We start from the raw sequence: 16,933 nt of genomic DNA, 5'->3' as shown, positions 1-16,933 counted from the left end.
GATGAATATACAACTGATGAAGAACATCTTTAAACCTCCATCTTGCCTGGAAGATTTCATCTTTAGCCCTAGTAAAAATGTGATAGAAATAAAAGACAGAAAACACAAAGATAGAGAGTTATTATATAAATAAAGTTACAGTGGAAGGAGGGAGGCATCAAAAAGAACAGTGACTGACAGAACTCAATACAGTCTGTAAATTATAATTCCATTAAGAATATTCATTCATTTTATCAGGAGGAAATTTGTCATTAAGAGAAAAGCTAGAAGCATAGGCTGGAGCAAGAACAGTTTAGAAGGGTACCAGACCTATACAGAGAAGCACCACTAGCAAAGCATTAGCAGTTCATGTTCCAGCATTTCATTCTAGTCTGTATTCAGAGGATAATGTAGTCTTGGAGTGTGAATATGCTTTTTAAGAACGTGACTATTCAATCCCAATACTCCCCTACACAGAGTAAAAGGTGATCTTGTTGAATTTAGATTAAATGACTTTGCAAGCCTTTCCATTTAGATTCTGTGTCTGTTTTTTCATAATACCTGAACTTCTTCACTGTCCCAACCTTCTAACCCGAAGACAAAAAAGTATTTGCACCTGTAAATTAAGCTCTACTTGAACTTATAATTTAATTTAAATTCAGCAATGCTTATGATCTTGTGCCTCATCCCCTATTTCTCTTATTTATTTATTTAATGTGGTGTTGGGGACTTGTGTTTTTAACATAATTTTCAGGGAAAAAAGGTGTTAAGACACTTCACCATTAAAACATCAAGACATCACACTACAAAAAATCCTGTATTTTAAAAGATAATATTTTGGGATTTCAGGAAAAAAAAGTGTTTGGACATGTCTGAAAAACATGATTTGCTCTTGCCTCTAAGTACTGAATAACTGGAATAAGCCTCACCACACCCATCTTTTCTGGCATACTTTTCAGCAGAAGATCTTGAACACTTGGTGAAAGGGGGAGAAAAAGGTAAAACATGTTTTTGAACTTACTATATCCACCTACACTAATGGAGCCAAATATTTTTGACGGCATCTGAATATCTTTCAATGAATTTTCCAGGTCAGTGTTATTTTCCAAGTACCTGAGGACTAAATAATAGAGTTAGTAAGACTCAAAGATTAAATACATTCTTTTCAAATTCATTGCTCTTTAATGCTTTTAAATTTTTAAAAAATTTTTTAAATTTAAATTTCTTTAATGCTTTTAAAATTCAACCTGAGATGATGACAACAAACATTGCAGCCTTAGTTTACTGCAGTTTTTGATTTTCATCTCAGATTCAATGTTTACAATATAGTTTTCCATCAGCAATTTAGTAACCAGAAAGCTGGTTTCCATGTTTTTCATCTAAATGAAAATTCAGAAAAACTGAACAATCATCCAGTAAGTTATGTATTGTTCATTGTTTTCTAGCACAATGTAAAATATTATTAAATAAACTATAAATAGATACATATGAAGCTATATAATTTATTCTTCTTATTCTAATTATTTGAAATTAAACTTACCCTTTTGAACTGAAATTTTAATTGTTATACTAAGCAATGACAACAAAATTAAAATAAATTTAGAGTGCAATTTTCTGGCTCAACATAAATTACATTTTAAGAGAGTCCCATACCTTGATCATCACTGCTTCTGTGTAGGGTAGATCTGGGCAGGCCAGGACCTGTTAATAGAGCACAAAACCCTCAAGTCTGCATGCTGTCCCAAAACATAACCCTTGTAAAGGAAGTTGAAGTGGGTGAATCATAAAACCTTAGAACTTCTTTTCCTCCATTTTGCATGGCTGGATTTTAAGTTAATAGGACCCAAGCTGAGGCCACAGGAACCCATAAGGAGCTCCCTTCCATCAAGGAAGATCCTGACAACTTAAAAAAAAAAAACAAATATGCACTTCAATTTAAGGGAGATTTTGGAGAATTTATTTTTCCCCACACACTGATTAATTTATCTCTGATACTATCTAGCACAAGGACTTGAGGTAAACAGTGAGACTAGTCTGTCTCAGACCTCTATGATTATGCTCACTGTTTTATTTTTTCAAAGAGCACTACCTATCTTAAATTTTATACCCACAGATAGAGCACTTCTCTTTACCCAGCCTATTGCTCATCTTGCTCTCAGAGCCTCCAAATTCCTACAGACAGATCTCCCAGTGCAGCTCTTGAGCAGTACAGCAGACAGAAGTGTTTTTCATCTTTTTCAGGTTCACGGATAGATAAAATTACCAAATTTTATCTCTGCAATTTTTGTCAAAGTGGTTATGAGCTGATGAGGGAATGTATTTTTCTGCTGTCAATGGACTTACCCAATAATATCAACACATATTGTTAAGCACTGCAGATCAAGATCTTGTTGAAGGGAATTTCCCCAGCCAACTTATCAGTGAGTTACGTTTATATCAGGAAGTTCCAGATTTACTCACCACGACAATCTAGCTGATAATACTGTGCATCTTTGCTGAAGGACACAGAATAATATTGGCATCTTTCTTGATCCAGATCACAGCTAACACATTTAATAGAAGCTGGACTGGTTTCTAAGTGCACCCTGCAAAGTAGATAAGCTTCATTTCAAAGACTTTTTTTAAATTATTTTTTTTAATGCCTGTGCTAAACAAACATATGTTTTTTAAATAAGACTAAGTCTTTTTAAAGCTTTTTAAATAAGACTATTGAATGAATTATGATAAAATTCAGGAGTGAAGTCCTTACTGATTTAAAAAAGTAGAGAAAGTAGACTTTAAAATTTTGAGTTGATTTAATACTGAAATGATAATGTGGCAAAAAAACCCAAAACCAAACCAACAACCCATGAGAGATTTTCTATAGAGATTTGTTATGTGGGGAATAGTTCTTTTCATAATTTCCCTTTATTAGCTAAATTTACAGAAAAATATTTTAGTTGTTTTTACAGTTTATACTCCTACACTGATTTTAATTAAATTTCCCACATAGGATCCCACGTTAGACTATAAACATCCTAATCTTTTATTTTGCGATGTTTTTTCTTAAAATTTCTTTTTCATTAATAAATATTTTACTCATACTGCAGAACAAAAAAATTCTTACTTATAAAGGTTTCTTCCTCCTGGCATTCCACCATTTTCATTACTGATGTAATATCTATAAATGCAAAACATATCAGTTTTATTAAAATGTCTACAGTACCTTAAGATATTTAAAAAATTATTATACATGTTTAGATCACATTTTTAATTACTTATTCTCCTTGATCTTCCTTCCTTGCACAGCCCCTTCCTCCTGATAGGAATCAATAGTTTAATGACAATACTTACAAAAAGTTATTGGTTACAGCTTCTATACTGATTACTTCCCACTTTCCTGAAGTAATGGGTACTGGAGCCTAGAAGGTAGAAAACAGGCAAGACAAAATATTAGAATGTGAAGTTCCTTGATAACCAGGACAGATACAAGTCAGCAGTGACTGTTCTACACCTTTTCTCTTACCTGTGAGCCATGTATGTAATGGATGTGCTTGTAACCTGCTGCATCGCTGAAGATTTTGTAGTAGGTAGCATTGTCAGGCAAAAAGTGAGGGACAGATGGTTGAAACTTGAACACAAAAGAGAAGAGAAATGTCTATTAAAGTGAACAACAAAACCCCCAAACCAAAATTATAAGTATTCAAACGTCTGTTTAGAGATATCAAATTATAAATTTTAAACAATGTATCACCAAATGTACAGCCAAACTTTTTGCCTACTGACTCAGTAGGTAGCACCTGTAGCCATTACCCAAAGAGTAAACACATCTGAAATATTGCTCCCTAAGCAGCAGAATTTCCGAGAACTAGCCCTGGTAATGACTGATGTCTCCTCCTACCTCCCTTGAATGTGAAGTCCTACAGGTGTCCCTAGTTCATTACCACTTTAGAAAACAACACGTGCATTTAATTTTAGAGTCATGATTTTATTCTGTCCAACACCAACATGCAGCTGTAGCCTACAGCAAGCATTGTGAACACAGGCTTTCCTTGAATTTCCTGTTTTCAAACACATATTCATGAACAAATTCTCTGAAATTTTTTTAGCCTGACAATGAAAAATGTCCCCCTTACTAAAAAAAACAAACACCAAAAATAAAAAACCTGCTCTCCAAGACAAAATTTTGATAGCAAGTAGATTACCCAAGCTGAAATTATATTTTCATGAAGGAACTATCCACTTATCAATTGGGAATGGTAGAAATGAATGGATTCCTTCTACTGACTGCTTTTGGATTTGCTCCACATGGTAGAGAGAAAACAGGAATGAAATTGAGCTGAACGAAATAGAAGTTAGTTCTGCGATTCTTGGCCAAAACATCTACATGTTAATCAGACAACTGACACAATGCAGCTACCTCTGAGATGTGAGACTCACTTTTTAAATTGAAACAAAAATATGAGGTTACTTTCCTCAAGTGACTCCGTCGACAATTTGAGTTTTCTTAACCCATGTGCTCCACATTATGACCCCTTCTTTCTTAGCAATATATTTGCAAAAAAAAAACCATGGCAAATATTTTGCTAGCTTCTCCCTTATTGCAGTCTTGCTTTTTAAAAGTGTGACTTTCCTTCAACTAAACTGGCAAGCTCTAAGTTAACTCATGACCTGGAACCCTTTTATGCAGTAACACAGGCTGTTCTGAGCATTCTTGATTAAGTAGAATTTCATCTCTATTTTTGAAAAAAGAACAGGAAGCCCACTGTGAATATGTACAAAGAAAGAAATATATGGCTTAATTTTAGACATATATATCTCAAGTTTGTATATACAGTTATATGTATTGTATATACATATATATGTCTCTCTCTCATATATATATCTCATATATATATAAATATCCCTTCTCAGTGAAGTATCATTTTATCATCCCTAAGTAGATAAGAATAAAAGAAAGGAATAAATATAGCTGTCTTATCCCTTCTTCAATCCTCCCTACTTTCCATTCCCTTCTCAAATCCAAGAATCAGGCAGTGAGATCTTTTCCTCCTATTTATCTTTCTCCTAAGATGTGGGTTGTCACTTTAAAAGAAACAAAAAAACAACAACCTAGTTTAATGGCACAGACTCGCATTTTGCCCTCTCATTTTGCACAACTGTTTACAAAGTCTGCAGCTTGATCATCACATTGTCTAATTGTGAAGCCTTTGCTGCAGAGAAGCAAAATGTGTCAGCGTTAAGGCCTTCCTTTCCATATCAAATTTGACAGCAGGTGGGTTGATCTCTCATCTTCATACTGCGGATGATTTCATCCCTGCTGTTGCCTCCCTCTTTGCATTTCTTTAAACTTTCATTTTTGACTTCAAAAGTGAATTAGTGACTAAAGCATAATCAGTGTGTGGAAAATGCGGGAGTGGAAAGTGTACTGTGTGTTCTCATCAAAAACTCTGAAACTCATTTCTCCCTCCAAGTCTGAACTTTTGCATCTCTGCTTCACTTCCCCCAGATCTTCTGTGTAGTTCATTAGGTGCCTACTCTCTACCATGTATAAAAGGACTGAGAGGCAGCTTGGAAAGCATCATCCAGACAGTAGTGACTGGTTTTGCAGAAATGTATGAAAATTTTAGTCTGGTCATTTATATGCATTTTTCCCTTGGTTCTCTCCTATGGATACTTCTGGGTATGTGGGAAAATAAATAAATATTCATCCCCCCCCTCCCCACCGAAGGAGAACCTGAAATGGTTTGCTGCAACACAAAATGCTAAAAATTACTTCCATCCTCTATGCCTTTCCTTTAATACAATTCAAAGGTTATAGGACACACTTCTCAGTATGTCTTATCCCCTAGATCCTGCTGGAGGTGGCAGGAAGAATGGAGAGGAGCCAAACAAGCACAGCTGACAACTTCCCCAACACAAAGGGAATTCTGAATCGTGGCTCCTGCACTCCCTTACCTACAGCTACCAAAGCAGTGGGTCAGAATAAAAAAGGATTTTGGAAGGAGTACTCTGCTTTTTGCAAGCTGAACATGATGGATGAGTCAGAGGGTGCAGTTTCAGCTCCAGCCCACGCTGCACTGTCTCCCAGCCTGGGAGTTCAAAACCCCATATCTACAAAAGGTTAAAACTGGGAGTGAGGTGGCATAGCAGCTCCATGTGAGACTATTTTTTCCTGTACAATGCAACAAGTGAATGGATCAGGCTGCACACAAAGAGACTTTGCAACCAGCAAGAGGCTCATGTGAAATTTTCTTAATTATCAGTGTTATTTAGCATGTGGCAATTTTAGAAATTGAACACTCACTCTGCCAATCCAGCCAGTTGTACTTTTTTCTGTAAGTTGTTTTTCCTAGGAAAGAAAAAACAAACAATCCCACAACAATTATGTTTATTTTACATTGGGCTATGTTTCTACAAAGATAAACATACGACTCCTCTCTAGTGTAATCTATGAAGCATTGCAATTCTCCCACTCCTTTTTTCTTACCTGCGGACATGACCAATTTCCAGAAGCAGTTTCAAAGTCACAGACTGTGAGGACTGAAAAATTCTGAATTCTTCTGAGCCACTGCAGACAGATCCTTTCATCTGTCACCCATGTTACAACACTCAAATAATGATCACTGAAACAAACAATAGCATTAGCTATTTAAAATCTTCTCTGTAATAGCATCCAGCAGCTCATTGAATGGGACTCATCTGGCTATTTTAATTTCAATCTACTCTTCAACAATAAACAATGATGTAAACCTCATAGTGTAATTTTTTTGCTGCCAGTAAATGCCTTGGTTAATTCCATTCATACAATAAAGAATTAGGTAGTTTGTAGATACCCACTTCCAGAAAGACTGCAGTTAAATTCTAACAGCCAGCACACTATAATCTAATGCACACAATAACAGCTACTCCAGACTCTTGATAAATCTTGTACCATGTGCATCTAGAGCAAATTCTCCTGAATATTAAGTTGTATGGGCCTTGGGATTTTTGAATTTTATCCTTAGCTGCATGAAGCTGGTTGCTTGTAAGCACTGAGTGATACGTATTTTTGTTAAATCGAGTATATATTTCCACGAGTTAGAACGGAGAGTGAGGTCATATCAAGAACAGATATTACTATTTGAATATTTTACTTTTGTCTTCAGAATACCAACTAGTTATCATAAACAACTAGAGAATCTGAAAAAAAAAATATCATTTTAATGAATATTCCTGTATATTACTTTTAAAAAAACACCACATGAAATCTAGTGGTTTTGTTTACCATTACGATCTGTTAGATGTACTTGTCTTTTCTTATTTTAGATCTCTCCTATCTCCTAGAAGCCCTAGGAACTAAAATAAAGCAAACCTCCCTCCAAGGCAAGTACACGTTTTTAACCAGAGTTAGCACATTTTACTTTGTTCCAAGTTCATGTTCCCTTTTTCCCCAAAGTCAGTTAACAAAAATGTGTGGGAAGTTTTGTGATGGAGAGCAAGTATCTTCATGATCATTGTCAGGGAAGGGAGAAAAAAAGAAAAAAACCCACTACAGTTAGTGTGGATGGATTAAAAATAAATGCCAACTGGTTATTGACCACTGTAAAGCTTATTATCTATTATCTATTATTGCAGTTGAGAAATCAAGTTTTAAAAGGGTCTATTCTCATATTCATATCTGACTGAGAAGCTGGCAGGTGATTTAATTGTTATTGTCACTGACCTCAAATATTACATTTTAGAACAATATTAAAAGGACTTTAAAGTAGTTGGTTTGGAAAAAAAAAATTCAACTGCCATTCTCTTTGTACTTGTAGTAGTGGTCTCCTTTGCCTTGTAAGAGGGAATTATCCCCACAGGTCTTGTTCCTTTTAAGTGAGAGAAGTGAACAATTCCAGAGACTATAACTGTCCATCAGAAAAGATGGACAGTACAAGGAAAGCAAAAGAAATATTTATTATGATGTTATTGTAACATAATAAATATTTATGATTATTATGGAGACTAGGAATGCACCTTCCCTTTTCAACAACCCACGAAATGCTAACTGAGCTGGAATTAACTCCAGTGTAGAGTGCAGTAGTTTCACGTTGCCCTTCCTCATTATCTGATGAGGAAGGATATTTCTGCAATCAATGCCTGGAGCTACCCACTCTGAAGATGAGTTATTTTTAGGACAGATCACTTCAGACAAGAAACATCCATTGCCTTCATCCTCCTGTTAGCCAACAGGAGCTCCTTGTACCCATGATGCTAAAAGTGGTGTTTAAACACTGCATGGATTTCATGCTGGTATTTCAGCAAAAAGTATCTGGTAACACCTATCATCTTAAGTGGCATTTTCCTTAAGTGGCAGATTTCCTTTACAAATAATAAAAATTTACCTCTGAAACAATTAAAATGTGAGGGTACAACTGCAGCACTATCAAGCTTGTTGTATGTACAGCAATCTAGGAAACAATCTGCAGAACTGCTCCTTGAAATCCCTATCCATATGAGTGGGTTGAGGTATGCCACCAATTCAAACTTAATTTTACTCAGAATTTAAAACCAAGGAAGTAAAAATAGAGTTTTCCACCACAAAAATTAACTTCCCTATCAGATAATGGCGTAAATATAATTACAGTGGTGTAAATATTGATTACTTAGTGCTTCCAGGAGCAAAACTACCCGACAGCAACATCGCACATCACTTGCCTTTTCCTACTCATGTACTTCTGCTTTTGTGAAAAAAAATCCTCCGAGAGTTGTTCTGGCCACCTCATTGTTTTCAAGACACAAATACTGAAGCTTAAGCATTATTTGGATTGGATGCTGGGAGAAAGAGTAAGTTTTGATCATTGCACTCATCATTCATGACTTGATTTCTTTCTATTAATCCCGATTTACAGTGTTGCATTCCTCTAAAAATGGATAAACTTCAAATAACTCATGCCTGTGTTAGCCAGATGGATACAAGACTGTAAAGTAGATGATGGTTATTGTCCCCAGGTCACACAGCAACATTATTCAGCTTTCATTAAGCATTAGCAAACTATAAAACATAACTCTAAGACAGCAGAGATCTTAACCACAACTGACTAAAATCTAAAGGCCTTATAATTCTGAGGCACTGAAATTCTGGCAAAAAACACTGCACAACAGCTATATAAAATTTAGCTATTTCAGTGTTACTGAAGAGAAAGGATAAAGAACAACATATTCATAAAAACTTGAATACCTCATTTAACACAGAGCTGTTAGTTACACTGTATTAAGGACTGAAACAGAATAGCACTGATATTCCAGTCACCGGTTTTTGCCCACCGTGTACAAAACATTTGTTTTATGTGCCAACAGACTCGTTTTGCTTTTTTCTGAAGTTTATCAGCATAACCTTTGTATCCATACCCATCATGTTCCTAAGTGCAAACCTCTAAAAAATGTCCACAGTACTGTTAAAAAGAAAAACCAAAACGTAAGATCTGGGACACCAAATTCTGTGTACTTGCATTTTAAATCCATTTAACTGCTCTTTACAAAATACATTTATATCATGTTGTGCATTTTCAGTGGCATTTTGAGAAATACATTTTTTCATTTACTGTGAGAGGTGCTGTTTTCCACCATGTTTTCAAAGAAAACAAACATTTTAAGTATAAATCTGAAGACAACCATGATACCTTGCCTAAGCAAGGCGCCTGCTTCCAATGAAATAAAATCTTCACTTACCATTAAAGTTTTGCGCTTTTTTTCCCCCCCTCAGTGAATTGAAATACATACATTATAATTTGATTATACCAAAACTTGCTCATATTAAAGTTGTACTGTGAAATGACTTCACCATAGTTAGACTCCACTGAATGTGATGAGCCAAGAACTTGTCACATTCTGAATATAACATACATGGAATATGCCATCTATATATAATCACTAGGAGGATAATCTCTGTGCAGATTTTCTCTGGTAAATCTTGTTGCTACCAGAGCCACATGACTGAGAAAAACTGCCATACACATTGAATACAGGGTGGTCACACATAAAGCTCCTCCTCTCCCACCAAAAGAAACAAGCAAACATTTAGCCAGAACTTCTTACCCTGATTTTATTTCTGCAGGTGGAGAAATTTCAGCAGAGCGGAAATCAGGAAGTGATCTGGTATCCACAATAAAGAATCGCACAGTTGGATTTACAGCTCCTGCCTAAAAATAAATTTTTTCATTGTACTTTTGAAGAAAGAATATTCTTGGTGAAATCAGTGTTTGAAGCTACAGATGAAGAAACTACCACAGACATTCAGGTAGAATGAGCCAACTTCAGACATGTGAAAAGACAAATTTCTAAATGTAGTTCTTCATATCAATGCATAAATTATCCTTTGGTTTTTTTTTTTAATATGAAAGTGTTGGTTATGTATTTCTGATAAGAAAGACTACTACATTTGGCAAGATTTGTAACTACACAGGGCTTGCAGTATCCATAGCAGTGCTTGACCACATCTCATCTCACTTGCCACAAACAGCATCAGTGAATCAAATCCACTGCTAAAAGTGCTTCTTTGTGGAAACCAATACCTGACATTAGATGATCACATAATTAACTGCCTGTGCCATGATCAAACCTGCGCCTGCAGCACATATACCACTATTTTTAATGCAATGCTACTAGGTACTGACAGCAATTTAAATGTGTCAGTAAAGGCTTCTCTGGAAGTTCACTAGCCAAGTCCCCATCATAACATAGGTAGTTGACTACATAGCTGTAGTTGACCCACCTTCAAATAAAAGGGAAAGATGAACTTGGCACAAAGAAGACCTCAGGGCAGCTTTTACACCAGAGAAACAGCTGTATCCGTTTAGTGATATGTTGTTGTACTCAGAGAGTAATTTCTACTTGTACTCTGTCTTAAGTGCATTGCTGCATCACTGCTACATCAAAATCCTGTGCCAAATAATTTCAGATGGCTATACCTGGTATTAAACATTACATCCTTCACATGTGGAGTATCTGAAATAACCTGCTTGGAGCATATTGGACTCTGACTCTCAGACCACTTAGTCCAGTGCCAACTGTATCATGTGCAGTGGACATATGGAGAGGAAGAAGGAGGAGAAGCTGCATGCACTAAAGGCTTCATTCTCACAGCTCAAATTGGAAGTACTTTAGGTGTAGACAAAGAAAGCCCATCAGTAGATCCTCCCTTTCATCCCAGTACAGGAAGCACACAACAACTAAACATGCTACATTAGTTAAAGAAAATTCCATTAGCAATCCTATGTACAACCCTAACATAGTGTACACCTGCCAAATGCATTGTACCATCTACCAGCTTCAACTCCAAGAGATTTTAATCTCAACATCTACTTGCTAACTCAGAATTTTCTGGTGAAACAACATAAATCATAGGGGTTTTTGCATTTGGGTGGGTTTTTTTGCTTTTTGCTTTCCCGCGGAGATAATAAAATACTTTAACATTGCCAGATGCTGTTGACTTCAGAAAGAGTAATCACAGCAAGCTGTTGAGGAGAGACAGACAATATTTTCATTAGCAGAAACTGATTAAATGAGAGTACTCTCTTAATGAAACTGCAGAACAAGCACATTTAATAAACAACACAGACCTTGGGATATGGGATTCTAATGGTCTTTGGATATTGCAAGGTGTCCTCAGAATAAAAGGAATACTCTATAACAGGAACTTCTATATCATTAAATGCTGCATATGCCACAAAATTGCCATTTGGAGACCACCACAGAGCAGAATTGGTGCCAAACATTTCCTCTGAAAGAGATGCAAATGTGTTGAAGTTATAATTGATAAGTTGGCTCTTGTATCCTAGGTACTGTTCTCATTAGTTTTGAATTGGATTTTTTTTTTCAATTGACATTCAGATACCAAAACAGACTGTTTGTCAGGGTTCTGAAATGTTAGATCAATGCTTATAATTTATTGTATGAAGCTAATTCACACATTATGATTTCTAGTGATGCACTGAAAGTTAGGCAAACCCATTTCAGTTCTTAGATCCCCACACTAGCCAGGTATTAAGCTTGAGTAAGGATGCCATGTTTCTGTTAAAATACAGACTCAGACAATTTTCAACTTTTCAACCATAAGAAATAGGTTATAATAAAACACTAAAACAAAGTTTTTACATCATCATGCAAATTAAATTATACTCCATATAGTTACCTTCATAAACCCAATCTGGTATCCCATTGAAAATTTTATTTTCTGCTCCACTTGTAGTGATTTGCAAAGGTTTTTCTGTTGGTGAAGCTTTTATATAAACGTTATTATTCCAAACATATGCCTGCAAAACATCGTTGGGATTGCAAATACTGTTAGAGTAATCCGACTTCTTTTGTTTCCCACATCACGAGAAATTTGTTTTTAGATCAAATGACAAAACCTGCCTTCGAAAGTTGTATTTCACCAAAAATCAGTAATACTTAAGAAACCTGAATTACTAATACAAATCATGCATAGCAACCTAATTTCAGGCCTAGATGCAAAAACAATCAACTGTGATAAATTACATTAGTGTATGTAACATTAGTGTATAAAGTTTTGAAAATCTTGCTATTAATTTTCTGTTGAGATACATGTTTAGTTTATTTTATTAGACATTTTTCACTAATTTGTCTTTCAAGGAAAGCTATCAATAGTTTGATGGGGGTCTCAGCATTACTAATAGATCTGCAAAAGTGGTGCATTCCTCCAGAAGTGTTCAGAACTCCTCTAGCTTTTGGCACCTGTGTGCCTCTCTAATCACCCCCAGTCTCCCTCTTCAACAACCAAACACCACAATTTGATTCCAGAGCTTCTCTCTGTGATGCAGGAAGCTCTTTTCATCATCCTTGGCTTCTGTGGTTGGGCTTTATAATCCCTCTATTACAAGCAGTAAGAATAAATAAACATCAGCCTCCTGTGATAGATATTTAGTCAGATCCAACACTCACTGCAGGGAATGCACAAGCTTTGTGAACACAGTGTCTGTCACGATTGCCATGGACTGGGGAGGAGAGGAGGAAAAAAAGGACAGTCAGAAAGAGTACTAGAGAGATTTCAATCTAATCCCTGTTATGTGCATTCCTTATGGTATAAACAGAAAATAAAAATAACAGCAATGAGTAAGTAGACAATTACGATGCTGTTGCCTTTGAAAGGGATGAACAACTGTCTACAACTGTAACAACATGAAGTTCCTGTGTGTTTGTGCGTTGTATTACTATTGGGGCCACTACTACTTTCAGGAATCCTTTTTCATTAAAGAACAAAGAAAAACACACAGAGGGATTTTGGAGTTTTTCCAGCATCAGTACTCAATTTCAAAACTAGTTCAGCTACTTTATCTAGCAGCTGGAAAGTCCCAAAGCCTCAAAGGGACACACAATGTGAACTTTCATGCAATGGATACATAAATGACTATTATCTAAGCTTCACTTGTCTTTACTAACCAGTTTCTGACCATCAGGTGACCAGGATATATACTGTGTATCATTATGCAGTAGTCTGTCATCTAGGAGAGAACTAAAAAAAAAAACAACAAAATGCAGCAAAGAGAAATCAGTGAAATGTCATTTCATTGCAAGATAGTTAAATATGTTAACTATGAATATAGTTAAAACTATGTCTTACATGCAAAAACTACTGACCTGCTATTGATATCATAGATATGATATGAAGCTGTATAGGAATGCCTCCACAACTGCAAAAGAATTATTTTAATATTAAAAAAATAATTTTTGCTAGGATTCACATCTCTTAGACTTCGAATTACCTCTGAAACCCCTCTCATGCTTTTGCGTAACAGAAAGAACACAATGAGCATACAAGGGTAAAAAATCTCTGCAAGGTTTAAGACTGAAGAATCACCATGACTCTGGGGTCATCATGTAAATACTACCAGGTCACTGACTTAAATACTATGGAGATCACTGACTGATTCAGGACAGAGATACAGAGGCCAGAGATGCTGCAGATTTTCATAAATCCGCGATGCTGCACAGGGGACTATTGCAGCTATGCACAGATAATACTCCCTCTGCCTTACTGGCACACTTGCTGTTTCCTGTCTGATTTTGCATGCTGTACTGTTTAACTTGGCATATTCCTGTTTAGTAGTCCTCACAAGTGCAAGCACTATTTCTGCAGCAATTATTCCAGTTCCAGGGTGACCTATTCCCATTCGTATTGTCCCAGAAATAAACCCTTTCTCTGAGAAACCTGCCTCTTGAAGTTATACCACTCTGTGGGCACTTACAGAGGGAAAGATGATGATAATGCAGACAAATTTAAATGTGGGGCTGAAGAGATTTGACTTAGCCCACAGTGTTGACATGCTACAATAATGATACATTCTATGATGGCTCCTGAAGATTTGTATGGAGATACAAAACAAAAACAGTACTACACAACCAGATGGCTATTACATAAGAAGTGTCTATATCCTCATGATTCATTTTGTTAGTCTGTTTGCTTGCAATAAAGATTAATAATAACACAATTTTCAATCACTCAATTCTATAGAAGTTAAAATACCTTCAGCATTAAAATAAAATTAACTCTTATGGCTGCAACAAGTGAAAAAACAGAGAGCAATAAATAATGAGTGGAGGGAATATCTAGGGTAGCTGGAAAAATAGAAGGCATTTTGTGGCCACTAATGATTCAGTGAAAAGTCAAACAATTCTAAACAATTCAGAAAGATAAGAGGTAAACTGGCTTAGTACTACCCAGAGCAGAAGCTAAAACTGCAAAAGAGTGCTGACTGGAAGGATTGTGGCAGGAGCCACGCAAGGCATTCTTGGACTGGAAAGGCAGAACATGTAGACAGACCTCAGTGACACAGTGCTCAAGTATTTGTACATTGCACAAACATGCACCTCTCCAGGAAAAAAAAAAAAGGGAATAACAACAAAGTTACTGCCTTCTCAGTGCACACACTGTAGGGCAAATTATTACCTCAATTAGGTTTTTGTAACTGCCCTCAAGTGGCATTTCAAGCCAGGTTTTTACCCCAGTTGGCATAAATCTAGGGTTGCCCTTTGTTGCATGGTTCAGCATGAAGTCAGGACAAGGCATTGTGCTGAATATTTTTAAAGTGCTTGCTGACAGCAGGGAACACACACGCCTGAGTTTGCTCCAAGAGCAAAAGAACAGCCTTCTCTTATAAGCACATGCTGGTTTTCATTTACAATTTTAAACACTTATGTCCTAATAACACAATGCAAGAACCATACATATACATACCATACATGTAGAAGCATATGTATATAAGCATATTTACTCATTACTTCTTCTTACCCACAAAACTCCTTGGACACTTATGCATATATACTCCTCTAGATTGTCTCCCAATTCCAGCCTTATTCTCCTTGTGATATCTCCCCATCCACTTTTAATACAGATTATTTTCTACGTCATACCTCTTCTGCCAACATCACAGACAACACCAGCCTCTCTGTTCCTCCTCCTGCCTGCTCAGTTTCACTGTTCCCCTGCAGACATCCTCCCATTCATCCATCCATCCATCCATCCATCCACCCATCCTTCCATCCTTCCATATATCCCTCATATTCTCTAAGATTCTGCCACCTCTCCTTTAAAGACCACCTTTTCACCTAGTTGTTTCCAAACCTTTCTTTCCCAGCTTCATCCTGACAGAAATGAAGAGCACTTGTACCTTCCTATAGCTGTACTGCAGAAGAGCAAACTTCTGGTCAGGAGACAATATAACTGTGGTTGTCTTGTATTCATCCTGTCAACAAGGGGCAGAAGAAACAATATATTAAATTCAATACCTTTCCCAGTGTCTGCATATATAATATATAAGTCAACATACTAATGTTGTATTTGCCAAGACTACTGAGGATGTTCCGGTCTCAGCATCGATACGCAGAATGTCCCCATTAGCTGCTTTGTGAAGATACTGATTTCCTAGAAGAAGAAGAGAGCTGGTAATAAGCAATAAAATGCCCATGATTTCTCGCTTTCCCTTATGTTTTAAAGCAGAAAATAAAATTCAAAAATGAGGTCAATGTTCTGTTTCTGACTTCTGCAACGAAAGGATGCTTACAGCACAAGAATGTTCACAAAATGTAGTCCTCCACTGCCTGGCATCTCTCACTCTTGGGGCACTAGGCACATTCAAAAGGAAAAGTGCCCTGTATCCTCCTGTTCCCTGATAGCCTGATGCACAGAATGCTGACAAGGTTCATACAAAAAAAGCATAGAAATAAGCTCTTTTAGCAGCTTGCCATGAACATTAACATTGATCTAAGGGGAGAAAAACTCTTTGAGCTATATGTCTTTCCCTAATGGCACTAAAAAATAATTTAATCTTTTTTTCAGGATGCAATAGTCACCTCAGCACGAAGATATGTGTTTACTAAGGGTAGTACATTTTCTTCAAATTAATGCTGTATGAAGAAATTAATTACCTGAAATCCACTGCAAATCGTATGTTCTGTACTTATAGTCATTGTTTAAGTAATTCTGAAGAGTGTATGTTCTTTCTGAATAGGTACTTTCTGAAAGAGACAGGAGAGAGATTTTGATATTGTAAATTGTACCGTCCCAGCTTCTTAACCTGACTACTAAAATCAGTGGTTTTCAGTTACTGACATGTTAACCAGCTCTAAAGTACTAGCAGTAAGAATTTATTAAAGCTTTACTGCAAGATAAATTCAGCAAGCATAAAGGAGTATCAACAAAATCACCCAGAAAACTCATGTAAAAATTACAGATGCCTTTTCTCTGCTGGTGTTTTCCTTTAAGGTACACAAGAGCTGTAATCTTTATGAGAGTGACCTCTGGCCCTCTGATCTCAGGAAAGACATAACCCTCAAAAATTGAAAAGAAGTGATCTTAGTGCCTTTCTCCACTATGCTCATGCTGGGAACTTCACTGCAGAACCCTGGCTGCTAATATTAGCATAAGACATCAACTGTGATCAACTGTGATCATGCAAATCTGAGACATCCGTGCTCATGTTTGACAGTGGTGGAT

General features: G+C 36.4%; 1 protein-coding gene across 5 annotated transcripts in view; it reads right to left on the bottom strand.

Moving 5' to 3' along the window:
- DPP4 (dipeptidyl peptidase 4) overlaps positions 1-16,933 on the bottom strand; it is a 38,362-nt gene that overhangs the window by 13,369 nt on the left and 8,060 nt on the right. Inside the window, exons 3-18 of one of the 5 annotated variants that reach the window (XM_071747531.1) lie at positions 16,366-16,455; positions 15,768-15,862; positions 15,609-15,683; positions 13,579-13,631; positions 13,381-13,453; positions 12,113-12,233; positions 11,541-11,701; positions 10,018-10,121; positions 6,449-6,584; positions 6,266-6,310; positions 3,485-3,589; positions 3,313-3,380; positions 3,086-3,139; positions 2,440-2,564; positions 1,633-1,680; positions 1,001-1,099 (exon numbers count right to left, since the gene is read on the bottom strand). In XM_071747531.1, the coding sequence (XP_071603632.1) occupies positions 1,001-1,099; positions 1,633-1,680; positions 2,440-2,564; positions 3,086-3,139; positions 3,313-3,380; positions 3,485-3,589; positions 6,266-6,310; positions 6,449-6,584; positions 10,018-10,121; positions 11,541-11,701; positions 12,113-12,233; positions 13,381-13,453; positions 13,579-13,631; positions 15,609-15,683; positions 15,768-15,862; positions 16,366-16,455 (1,452 nt within the window). Of the gene's footprint in view, positions 1-1,000; positions 1,100-1,632; positions 1,681-2,439; positions 2,565-3,085; positions 3,140-3,312; positions 3,381-3,484; positions 3,590-6,265; positions 6,311-6,448; positions 6,585-10,017; positions 10,122-11,540; positions 11,702-12,112; positions 12,234-13,380; positions 13,454-13,578; positions 13,632-15,608; positions 15,684-15,767; positions 15,863-16,365; positions 16,456-16,933 lie in introns of those variants that run through there. The other 4 variants (XM_071747533.1, XM_071747532.1, XM_071747536.1 and 1 more) reach the window with 4 other exon arrangements.

Source organism: Heliangelus exortis, chromosome 6 (genome assembly GCF_036169615.1).
Source record: "Heliangelus exortis chromosome 6, bHelExo1.hap1, whole genome shotgun sequence".
Classification (NCBI taxonomy): Eukaryota; Metazoa; Chordata; class Aves; order Apodiformes; family Trochilidae; genus Heliangelus; species Heliangelus exortis.
This window is presented reverse-complemented; position numbering and strand designations above follow the sequence as displayed.